This window comes from Podarcis gaigeae, assembly GCF_964106915.1.
Source record: "Podarcis gaigeae genome assembly, chromosome: 14".
Classification (NCBI taxonomy): domain Eukaryota; kingdom Metazoa; phylum Chordata; class Lepidosauria; order Squamata; family Lacertidae; genus Podarcis; species Podarcis gaigeae.
In genome coordinates this window covers 9,280,082-9,292,788 of record NC_139690.1, presented here as the reverse complement: position 1 = coordinate 9,292,788, position 12,707 = coordinate 9,280,082, and the positions used below count along the sequence as shown (strand labels likewise).

General features: G+C 43.4%; 1 protein-coding gene across 1 annotated transcript in view; it reads right to left on the bottom strand.

Annotated features, from left to right (window-relative positions):
- The window catches only part of TBC1D21 (TBC1 domain family member 21), a 34,618-nt gene continuing 21,911 nt past the window's right edge, over positions 1-12,707 (bottom strand). The window contains exons 7-11 of the mRNA XM_083712859.1: positions 12,515-12,611; positions 10,964-11,061; positions 2,191-2,307; positions 429-518; positions 1-70 (exon numbers count right to left, since the gene is read on the bottom strand). Coding sequence (XP_083568985.1) covers positions 29-70; positions 429-518; positions 2,191-2,307; positions 10,964-11,061; positions 12,515-12,611 — 444 coding nt within the window. The 3' untranslated portion in view covers positions 1-28. The remainder of the gene's footprint in view (positions 71-428; positions 519-2,190; positions 2,308-10,963; positions 11,062-12,514; positions 12,612-12,707) is intronic.

Sequence of the window (12,707 nt, the reverse complement as noted above, 5' to 3'; positions counted from 1 at the left end):
TTTCGACTTTTATACCAAGGCACCTTTATTACAGTGACAGACCAAAGAACTCCTTGAACTCCTTCGGAACCTGAGGACAAATGGAGGACACATCAGCAATATATATATAACAAAGAGAATATATCATTGTTCACCTCCCAACACCCTTTATTTAACTAGGGAAACTGCCTGAAGTGGCAGGGAACAAATGACCTCACAAAGGTCAACAGGGGTTTTTGTACCAGCTGTACCCCCAACAGTGACATTTCTCAGGCTTTTGCCTGATTAGTAACAAAGTCTAGTTGTGTTTGAGTTTCAGCTGCCTTTGTTTGTTATTGTGAGGACAGGCTTTTTTTTATTTTAAGAAAAAGCTTAAGCCTGTGTATGGAATCCTTCTCCGAACCCAGAAATATTATATTGGAAGGAGAGTTCCAGTCCCCCTGCCTTACCTTATCTTTATATTTCAGGAGAACCTCATATGCGTTACAGGATTTGGAGATCAATTCATCGGCATCCAGATCTACGATGTTATTGCACAGCTGTAATAGTGAAGAAAAGTGACAGCTTATCAGTCACCCAGGCTTGCTGTTTCACAGATTATATTGCCATTTTGGTTTGGTTGCAAATGTATTTTAGTCTCTGATATGAAAATATTAAAATATAAGAATAATGTTGAGTGATCAGTCGGCTCTAGCACCAGTGGGAAGCATCACTGGTGATGCCCGCCATCCTGCAGGATGGTACTGCCAACCCCTGGAGCCTCCCGACTCTGCTATTACTCTTCCTTGCTTTCATTGAGTCTCATTCACACATGACACCAAACACAGGTCCATGTGTTTGCATAAAAGGGTTAGACTTGTTGATTTGTACTGCTCAACTATTGTGTGCTCAGACTGTGCACTCATTGATTGTTATATCTGAATTAAACTCAGAGCTTAGAAAGCTGTTATTTAGGGACTAGTTTTCAAAATGTTTAAAAAGGAACTAATATTGGTTCCTTCACAAAATGAACTAGTCCATTCACATTCAGTTCACAGTTCAATTCAAGTTCATCCAAATGATCTTTGGCACTTTTTCCAGGATCCAGGCTGTTACAATCCGCTGGGCTGATGTATAAAGCGTATTTAAGAATATTAATAAAACATTAAAACACACACACAGTGGAATGTGATCTGTTAATTTCCCCCAACTATTACAAACTTCACAGAACAATAAAATTGTAGAATTGGACGGGGCCATGAGTATCGTCTAGTTTAACTCCCCACAATGAAGGAATCTTTTTTGCCCAATATAGTCTAAAGAGTAAAAAAGCACATGTAAGAGAATGAACTTGAAGATGATCTTGAAGGTGACTTTTATCATGAGAGTAACCAATTGGCAGCAGCAGAGAGCAAGAATCTGTGGCCCTCAAGATGTAGCTCAGGGTTCAGCAACCTTTTTCAGCCATACGCCGGTCCACCGTCCCCCAGACTATGTGGTGGGCCGGACTATATTTTTTGGGAAAAAATGAATGAATTCCTATGCCCCACAAATAACCCAGAGATGCATTTTAAGTAAAATCACACATTCTACTCATGTAAAAACACCAGGCAGGCCCCACAAATAACCAGAGATGCATTTTAAAGAAAAGGACACATTCTACTCATGTAAAAATACTCTGATTCCAGGACCATCCACGGGCCGGATTTAGAAGGCAATTGGACCTGATCCAGCCCCCGGGCCTTAGTTTGCCTACACCTGATGTAGCTGGACAACAATTCCCATCATCCCTAACCATTGACCAGGCTGGCTGGGGCTGATGGGTATTAGAGGTCAATAATATCCAGAGGGTTACAGGTTTCCCACCCCTTGTTTATAGCATGGTTGCTGAATACGGTTAGGTCGTATTGATGCATTATCATCTCTGTGGCAGGCAGCAGCAAAAATCTAGAAGTTCCCTAGGTATGCTCCGTTGCTTTCCTTCCAACCCTACAACTACACCATTCAGCATTCAGCATTCAGCATTCATTCATTCATTCATTCATTCATTCATTCATTCATAAGGGTATGTGTATGCCACTGTATCGTAAAATATCAGGGCAGCATACAATGTTCACCAAGATTTTTGTAGGTAGCTTGCCTATGTGGGAATTCCAGGGTACCCTGGATTATAGTGCTGGTGCTTAAATCGCATCTCATGTAACTTTTAGGTGTCCTGATAGTCTGACTCACCATTAAAATGTCGTCTCCATTCATGTCTTCTCTGAGGATCTGATCTCTCACTGTCTGCAACATTGTGTAGGCTACAATCACTTGAAAGTTTCTGCAAGGCAGCCCAGTCAGAAACACCTTGGAGGAGACCAACACAAGCTAGAATTAGGGGTGAACGGAACAGTCTATTCCCAGCTTGTGCCAATTATATGTGTGCTCATTCATACGTCTGTTCCATCTCTGCATTCATCTGTGATTTTTTTCCCCATTAAAAAAATCTTAACTCTAATTTTGTATAGACAGAGAAGATTTCCCCCCCAAAAAAGTTAAAAGAAAAGTAAAATACCATCATTATAAATATTCTGGAGGGTGTTGTAACAAATGTGGCTTACACATGATCGATTGTTCTTGTGTGAACTATACATTTTGAATATTATCTCCAACACATTTTGTTGTTATATAACCTCTAAAACAGCTTGTTCTGTGTTTGTGTATTTATAATGACATTTAAAAATTAGCTTATGTCACAGTTTTAACAAATCTTTGCACTTATTTAACATTCATTCCCATATTTTCATATAATGGGATACATTATACCATAGAATCCTGTGCCAAATTCCTAGTTCCCATTCTTTTATAGAAGATGAAGATGATGAAGAAGAGGAGGAGGAGTTTGGATTTGATCTCCCACTTTATCACTACCCGAAGGAGTCTCAAAGTGACTAACATTCTCCTTTCCCTTCCTCCCCCACAACAAACACTCTGTGAGGTGAGTGGGACTGAGATTGGCAAGCCCAAGAGGCTCAGTGGTTTAGACCACAGCGGCAAAGCTAAAGGGGTAAAAGGGCTTGGTGAGCTGGGAGAGTCTGTGGCAGAGAGAAGTCCAGAATCAGAAGCAGGAGAGGAAGGCGCCCAAGAGGCAGAGAGTCTGGCTGGTGAAGAGGCACAGGTGTCTACTGCTGCTGCGACAGCCTCCTATCCTCGCTGGTCTCCCAGAACCTGCAGAGGCATGAAGTGGGAGGAGCAGAGGACAGGCATGCTGGCGCAGTCTCAGATTGCTTGCAGAAACCCTGGGAGAGGAGGGCACTTAGGCAGGGATCTTCCAACTGCCTCACAGGGGCAAGACCTACCAGAGAGAGTTGCTGTGCTCATTAGGGCTGACACTCCTGTGCCGATCCTGATTTTTCTAATGAAGAGTTAGCTTCACTTAACTCTGTGTCATTTACTGCTGGCTGGCTTCTGACACCACAAACAACACAAGCAACACGAAGACCAGTATACTAGATAGCACTGCAATTCTTATTGCATAATATACAACAAAAACAAATTGTGTGCACTTGTAAATTCCAGCGAAACAGTCAGATTATCCGGGATCACTGTCCTACGTTGTTATTCAATTACTACTTCAGCACTATGAACGCCTAAAATGTTTTACCGCTTAGCCCACAGGATAGCATCTATTACTTTGTTTCAACTATAGACTTATTATACTTCTACGGACTTTCAAAGACTGACAGATGTGTGTTCATTTGATTTCAAATATATTGGAGAATTTACAGGTGTACACAATTTGTTTTTGTTGTATATTATGCAATAAGAATTGCAGTGCTATCTAGTATACTGGTCTTCGTGTTGCTTGTGTTAAGTTTGCAACACAGGGGTTTGTTGTTCTGTATCGGCTCCTGACACCGACAGGGTTTTTGCAGGGGTTACATGAGGAGCAGGAGACCCATGTAAGGAGCCACCTCAGTGGTTTAGACCACAGCACTGTATCCATTATGGCTAGTAGGCATTGATTGGCCTGATCTTCCATGAAATTGTCTAATCCTCTTTTAAAGCCATCCAAGTTAGCGGCCTCACTGCCTCCTGTGCGAGCAAGTTCTAGAGTTTAACTGTGTTGCACTGTGTGAAGAAGTCCTTTCTTTTCTCTGTCCCGAATCTTCCATCATTCAGGTTTGTTGTTGTTGTTGTTGTTTAGTCGTGTCCGACTCTTCGTGACTCCATGGACCAGAGCACGCCAGGCACTCCTGTCTTCCTCCCGCAGTTTGGTCAAACTCATGCTGGTAGCTTCGAGAACACTGTCCAACCATCTCATCCTCTGTCGTCCCCTTCTCCTTGTGCCCTCCATCTTTCCCAACATCAGGGTCTTTTCCAGGGAGTCTTCTCTTCTCATGAAGTGGCCAAAGTATTGGAGCCTCAGCTTCAGGATCTGTCCTTCCAGTGAGCACTCAGGGCTGATTTCCTTAAGAATGGATAAGTTGGATCTTCTTGCAGTCCATGGGACTCTCAAGAGTCTCCTCCAGCACCATAATTCAAAAGCATCAATTCTTCGGCGATCAGCCTTCTTTATGGTCCAGCTTTCACTTCCATACATCACTACTGGGAAAACCATAGCTTTAACTATATGGACCTTTGTTGGCAAGATGATGTTTCTACTTTTTAAGATGCTGTCTCGGTTTGTCATTGCTTTTCTCCCAAGAAGCAAGCGTCTTTTAATTTTGTGGCTGCTGTCACCATCTGCAGTGATCATGGAGCCCAAGAAAGTAAAATCTCTCACTGCCTCCATTTCTTCCCCTTCTATTTGCCAGGAGGTGATGGGCCCAGTGGCCATGATCTTCATTTTTTTGATGTCGAGCTTCAGACCATACTTTGCACTCTCCTCTTTCACCCTCATGAAAAGGTTCTTTAATTCCTCCTCACTTTCTGCCATCAAGGTTGTGTCATCTGCATATCTGAGGTTGTTGATATTTCTTCCGGCAATCTTAATTCTGGCTAGGGATTCATCCAGCCCAGCCTTTCGCATGATGAATTCTGCATATAAGTTAAATAAGCAGGGAGACAATATACAGCCTTGTCGTACTCCTTTCCCAATTTTGAACCAATCAGTTGTTCCATATCCAGTTCTAACTGTAGCTTCTTGTCCCACATAGAGATTTCTCAGGAGACAGATGAGGTGATCAGGCACTCCCATTTCTTTAAGAACTTGCCATAGTTCTAGTGTTGTGAGAGAGGGAGAAAACCTTTCTCTATCCACTTTCTCAATGCGACGCATAATTCCATCAATTTAGCATGTCACCTTTTCCTCGCCTGTTCTCTAATCTCAAATGCCCCAAATGCTTTAACCTCTTCTCGTAGATGAGTCACTGCAATCCCTGGATTATTTTGATTGTCCTTTTCTGAACATGTGGCTACTAAAATGCTCCCTGCAACCCAAATATTTGCCACTTGCTGGTTGTTGTTGCTGTTTTTTTAAAATAGATCTGGACAAAAGTTTTTATTTAAGTATGTGTTCTTTGTCACTGTACATATTTTAACACATTTCTGCAATTTTGGGCACACTTTGCTACATTTAGAGCTGAAAATTGTACCAAAAGATTCAGAGAAGTGTAAGATCTGAAGGATTATTCCATCTCACTCAGCACATTGGTCTGGGAGCTGCTGCAGATCAGATCAATTTGCACCGGAATGCACGGAAAATGAATTCTTCCAGCGTACCTCACTAGAATCAGTGGATGTGATGGGGGAGCGGGCGAGGGAGAGGGCTGAACCGCTTGAAATCTCTGCTTAGCATTTATTCTACTTTCTCTTCCCCATCAGTCATTTTAGGTTGACAGCAATGTGTGCACCCAAGTGTTGTTTTGTGTAAGACATGCACTATGTCTGAAGGAGAAAGGATGACAACAAGGTGATATGAGCCACACTGCGATGCCTGGTTATTATAGAAGATGCCTGTTTTCTAACACCAGAAGATCACACTGCAAAGAATCTTATCCCTGACTTCTCAGGATCTGTACAGGAGTAGTTCAGCACACCATTCAAGGAAGTGTCTAGTCTGACACATAGCTGGGTGCCAGCAGGAACCACAAGACACCTAGAGCCTTAGAAAGGAGTCAATTTCCTCTGTAACTTCCTTTGTTTTTCTCCTGATTTGTTTTGCTCTGCGTGCCACTCATCCCAGATTCTGGTTTAACTAGAAAAATGGCAAACAACAATTTCAGAATTGGAGCATGCCTCATTCACAGCTTTCTGTTCCTTCAGAGAATTTGCATCTCTTAGACCCCCTCCCCTGTGCACAGCTGCATTGACAAAACACTGCAAAATGTCTCTCTTGGTGTGGTTGCACATCAAGAATGTTTTTTTTTGGGGGGGGGCAGCGGCTTTGGTCTTGTGCATTAGTAAAACACCACACCCAAAGAATCTTCATTAGTTATTGCATTGCAACACGGAATTAGGTGTGGAAGGTGCAACAATTTACCCACACTTTTGCCATGTGGGTTGTATATTTTAAGAACTCCTCTCATTTCTAGGATGCAATATGTTTTAAACTGCTGTTAATTTTATGTTTTAATTGTTGTAACCTCCTCTGGGACCTTAGGGTGGAGGGCAGCTTATTTATTATTGTTGTTATTAATAAAGCTTTTTCGTTCCACCTTTTATCTAGGCTTGTGTGTGAATTACCGTATTTTTTTGCTCTATAAAACTCACTTTTTCCCTCCTAAAAAGTAAGGGGAAATGTATGTTCGTCTTATGGAGTGAATGCAGGCTGCGCAGCTATCCTAGAAGTCAGAACAGCAAGAGGGATCACTGCTTTCGCTGTGCAGCGATCCCTCTTGCTGTTCTGGCTTCTGAGATTCAGAATTTTCTTCTTCTTGTTTTCCTCCTCCAAAAACTAAGTGCGACTTGTGGTCTGGTGCGTCTTATAGAGCGAAAAATACGGTAACCATGAAGGTTGGGGAGGAAGATGTGAATGCAACAGAGTCGCCAAAAGTTAAAGCAGAATGTGCATGCAGTGTGTGGCACATGCAATGTTTGGAGAGTTTAAAAACCAAGAAAATTGAGAATTCTTAATGCATTGAATCTACTTTGGAAGCAAAGCCAGGCAATTCCAGAACTCTAAAATGCAGCGACAAAACTGGAAGATGAGAATCATAGGTGTGGCTGTGACTGTTGTGGGTTTATCCTGCCACAATGAGGCCCACCTTCAAGATTTGGAGGAGACCAGATAACGTACTGTTCAGGTGCTTTCCCTCCCCCATATTTTCCTTTCCCACTCCATGACCTGCCCAAGATTAGGATACTGAGTCACTCCAGCCTTCAGGAAGTGAAGCAAAGCCCTTTATGAACAGAAAATCTCAGATTTCCTGTGGAGCACAGACTGATCTGGGCTGGAAAGTTTTTTCCGCATGCATATTTTTAAATAGAGCTTAGCTAAATCCAATTCTGCCACGTAGCCAGTACAACAGAGAAGGTGACCTTTGGTTATTTCTTAAGCAAGACAGAGGCAAGCTAAACCAGTGCAGGGAAAACTAATGTGGCATTATTTGGTGGAGGAAAGAGGGCAGGGACAAGGTTGCTTCTAAGGTAGGCTTCCTCAAACTTGGCCCTCCAGATGTTTGTGGCCTACAACTCCCATGATCCCTAGCTGGCAGGACCAGTGGTCAGGGATGATGGGAATTGTAGTCTCAAACAATTCCTGAGGGCTGAGTTTGAGGAAGCCTGTACTAAGGTCTCCTGTGGCTCAGGGGACGGGTGGAAGCTGTTAGGGGAGGGGGTGGAGCCTAGTGACACTTTCAGGAACATCTGGATTGGTGTGGTATCTTCTCAGTGGATTCTTCATGCTCTGTATTGACTCTGCCCATTCAGGCTGGTCATTGGATCATTTTGGGCAGGAGACAGTATAAAAGGACTCCTGTTCCAGATGAGCTTTATTTGAGCAGGAATGTCTTCTTGTGCTCTAGCATGTCTATGTTTCTTTGGTGGTTGTTTGGTTCTGGCTTGCTCCTCAATTCTGCTTTCCAGTGAGTCCTTCAACCCTGATTACTGGCCAGTTCCATGGTGTCAGGGAACTGACATCAGAGCGAGAGGCGGAGGCAGGGCTCCAGAGCGATGCCGGAGAGGGGACCAGCAGGGGGGAAGGAATTCAGTGCGACACCAGTAGAGAAGGGAGGGAGATGGAGGAATTGGAGACTGGTCTCCAAGACCCTGCATCAGAGACTAGTGGAGAGAGTGCTGGCACACCCCTGCCTTCCCCTTATTTGCACAGACGAGTTCCGCGCAGGGAAAATAGGAGGAGACTTGGGGTCAAACAGCTCTTATGCTGGAAAAGGTTCAAGAAACGCCCACTGACAGATTCTGCAAGCGACTGACTGGCCACGGAGTGTGGGCTGTCAGCCAAGGCATGGTGAACCAGGCAATCGGACACAACTGGCAGGCAACTTATGCACAAGTAACCCCTTACAACCATTACACATGGTTATTAATTCAAGGTTCCTGGCTCATCCCAGACTTCTGCCTGTAACCCAACTATACCCAGCCCTGTCTTTAGCATATGCACCGCTGGGGTGCAAAGTTCCACCCAGCACCCCCAGTATGCTTATGTTAGATACCACCCTTATGCCTTATCTTTTGTTGTGAATGACAAGCACCATCATTGAGTTTGACAAACACCACTGTTGTGAATGACAAGCGCGACGCGTCTTTGGTAAATGAGCGCACAAAGTCGAAAGTCCTTTAGTGAAACAATAGGTATACATTTCAGTAATACCTAGGTATACATTTCGGTAATACCTAGGTATATATGTATTTTGTTTTTCTACCTTTATCAAAATTATTTATTATTTCATAACAGGTAGGCAGTTAAGAGCTTAGGCGACTTCAGTGGCGGGTGCCTGGCGCCCCCCAGAATTCAGAGCCTGGGTGCCTTGCACCCCCAGGTAAAGACAGCCCTGACTATGACATGGGCAAAGGATTGCACATACCTAGAACAAGCTTTACTTAAGACACGTAGGAAATCAGTATTTGTCTGCACTGATTGGCAGAGAGACCATTTACATGCAAAGCATGTCACGGCTAAAAATTAGCCGCTGTTTCTTTAATACAAAAGGAACTGAGTCAGCATGAGTCAGCGGCCTACAATGAATCGGCAAAGCCTGCATGACTCATACAACCTTTCACCTGCGTATGCCTGTATATATAGAGTGGTCATTGATGGTGTGTGTGGTGGGTTGGTTGGATGGTAGAACGCTGGTTGCGTTTGATATATATAAAGCTGTTGGTTGTGGTTGTATAAGATGACTTTTAAGAATAAAAGCAGCATTCTGCAAAGTACTCTTTCTCAAAGACCAGGCAAAGGAGGCAAAGTGTTATGTACTGAGTTGAATAGGATCCAAAAGGCAGCAGTCTGATTGGTCCCAGAACAATAGGATTCAGAATGCAGCAGTCTGATTGGTCCTAGAACAATAGGGTCCAGAATGCAGCAGTCTGATTGGTCCACAGGAGCCACCCAATCCAGTTCCAGGTGGAAGTGAATCCACAACCTGATTGGCCTACAGGAGAATCCTGGAATTAGCCAATCATGTGCGGCCCATTGTGTTAATAATGTATATAAAGCAGACATTCTGGGGGAACTTCCATTCCTCCTCACCACTATGAGCTGAATAAAGAGCATGAAATCCACTCTCGACTCTGAGTATATTTCACAAAGGAGGTCAGAACCTTTTCCTTTTCAAACACTGACAAAGCAGATGCCCCACCACTGGTCCACAGTCCTTCCTTTGCTTGGTTTCTTGATGATAGAGACTGACAGACGTATGAGAAGAGGGGGTTACAAAAGGAAAAAAAGAAACCTCTTAAGCCATAAGGAAATGAGCTTGTCCCTTTGATTCTGACTCTTCACCCTGAAATTTTACTCCTCCCACTAGACACCCATAGAAAAACCCTGAAACATTAAAAGATCAGGTCAAACTCTGAGGTCTGGCAACCGTAGGAATGATATGCAGCATTTGCAATAAACTGCTTGAAGCCCAAAGACCCCAAGAGGAACTGGCTAGGAGACCAACCTGCTACAACAATAACACCAACACAAATCCTAATGGCCTGGATTAATTGAGCTTCTTTGGAGATAGCGAAGAACTTTCCTTTCCCAACCCAGATGGAGCTTTGCCCTTTCACCTCCCTTCCACATAATTACCGGCAAACGGCTGGTGTGCAGAAGCCGACTCAGCAGGAAGGACAAACACAAGGGAAAAATTCTCTGCACATATTAATTGAAATAATAAAAGGCGCTGGGGTACAGGAGGGGCGGCTGAGGCTGCTAAACAAATGGCTGCTGTTTGGCGGGGTCAGAACATCCTGCTACAGCAGCAGTCCTGGCCTCCATTTGGGATTCGACTTAAAAAGGCAAAAAAAGAAAAAAGGCTTTAAGAGGAGCTGTGGCGCAACCACTAATGCGCACCAGCTGTGTAGCTGGCAGGAATCACTGGCCAGCATCAGGGAGGCAACTGGCACAGCACCATGGCGAGGTTGCTTCTCGTCTGGCAAAGCTGCCAAGCCCCCTAATTTTTGCCCAGAGAGTCAACAAAACGGAGAGAACTGCCAGCCGTAGTGAAACAGATTTTGCATTTAAAATCCACTGTGGCATCCGCTGCACGGAGAAGATTTTGCTCACTGGAATCTGAATGCAGGTTTCCAGGACTGTGCTGAGAATCTCCCTATCCCTCTCCCCCCTTCTCTCTCTCGATATATATTCTCATTTAATTATGCATTTGCTTTAGGAACTGCCTCTCTATCACTGTTGCTCTTAGGAATGACATGTGGAAGCAATCTAAATCCAGTTAGCCAGCATGGTAGCAAGCCAAATATGCCAATGCATTAAGATGCACAGATGAAGCTGCCTTATGCCAGGCGAGACGATTTGTCCATTTAGTCACCCAAACAGGTACTGAGGGGTGTTTTATATCCAGCATATCTTCAGGAGTATAAACTTCCAGCCGTGTACATAGCAAAAACCACTCACCTCCCAAAGTCTCCAGACATCGTCAAAAGACTTGAAAACTCGCTGGAAAAACAGGCAGAACCAAGGGAACAAGGACTGTACCACTCGACCTTTCTCTTCTAGAAATATTAAGGAAATGGAAGTTTAGAACCCACGAATCCTATCTCAACCAAGAGGGACTGGCTGATTGCCCTAACAGAAGAAATAGGTACCTTTAAGCTCATCCAGTTCAACTTCCTGATCCATGTAGGATCTGCAGTGCAGTGCAGGATGCGACAACAATATCCCTGATAGGATGCCCTGCCAGCCAGCATCTGCTTAAGTACTGACAGCAAAGGAGAGCCCACCATCACTGGGAATACCTTCCTATTGTTGTTTTGTGAATCAATGATGCTGATGGCATCTTGGAACAGTGAGGTACAAGACTTCCTGTCCTGCTGTCTTCTGTGTTGAGGACAGAAGGTAGAAACATAGAATCATGTAGGTCATCTGCTTAAGCTTCCTGCTCTATGCAGGAAATCCAGAGCTACAGTATTCTCAACAGGTGGCTGTCCAGCCTTGGCTTGAAGACCTTCAACCTTTTAGGCAAATTATTCCATTATCCAATTGCTCTTACCATGAACACATCTGACTGTAGCTTTCCTTTGGGGAATTATAGGGACAGAACTACCGAAATCATATAGAAATTTATTCATGTATGCAACTACAGCGGCAAGAATGTTACTTGCCCAAACATGGAAAGATGAAGAAGTCCCAGTGAAAGAAGAATGGATACAAAAACTTATGGAATATGCAGAAATGGCGAAACTTACCGGAAAAATAAGAAATCAAGATAACAAACTTGTTAAAAAATAATGGAAATGGTTCGTGGAATACAGTGGTACCTCTAGTTACAAACTTAATTTGTTCTGGAGGTCCGTTCTTAACCTGAAACTTTTCTTAACTAGAGGCGTTCTTTTGCTAATGGGGCCTCTTGCTGCTGCTGCACTGCCAGCACACGATTTCTATTCTCATTCTGGGGCAAAGTTCTCAACTCAAGGTAACTCTTCCAGGTTAGCGGAGTTTGTAACCTGAAGAGTTTGTAACCTGAGGCGTTTGTAACTTGAGGTACCACTGTATCTACAAATAAACTGTAAACAGATAAGAACTTTGGCAGGATTGTTGTAATAACCTGCAGTTTTATATATTTAAAGTAGATAAATAAATGAGTAAATTAAATTAATTTGGAATATGCAGGAAATATATATAAAAATTTAAGGAACCACAGAAAGAGGGTCAAGGAAGTTGAGTTTTGAAATGTTAAAATGATTGTAAAATTATTGAAATGTATAAAATTGAAAATAACAAATAAAAGAAAAGCAGGAAAAGAATCTGTCTCTGTAACTAAATATCAGTAATAGGGACTCTTTGCACACATATCTTGGCCTGTATAACTTCTGGCCCTTAAAGCCAACAATACTTTTCACTACCCATATACTGTGGCCTGCTAGAGTGGTTGGCAAGCCCAAAACCTTTGCAGGCATGCTGATGTGGTGTGATATCTGAAGAAACTGGGCAGGTGGCAGAACTTACCCAAATGCTTTGCAAAGGTTGGATCCATAAATGCAATCAAGGCTCTAAGCATGATCAGGTTTTTCTCCACCCCAACGTTCATAATGCAGCTATTCTCCTGGAAAACAAGAATCCTGGGCTGTGAAAATATTCAAAGGAGCATGATGAGACCAGATGGTGCGGGCTGGCTGCGTCCTGATCTTGCATAGGTCAG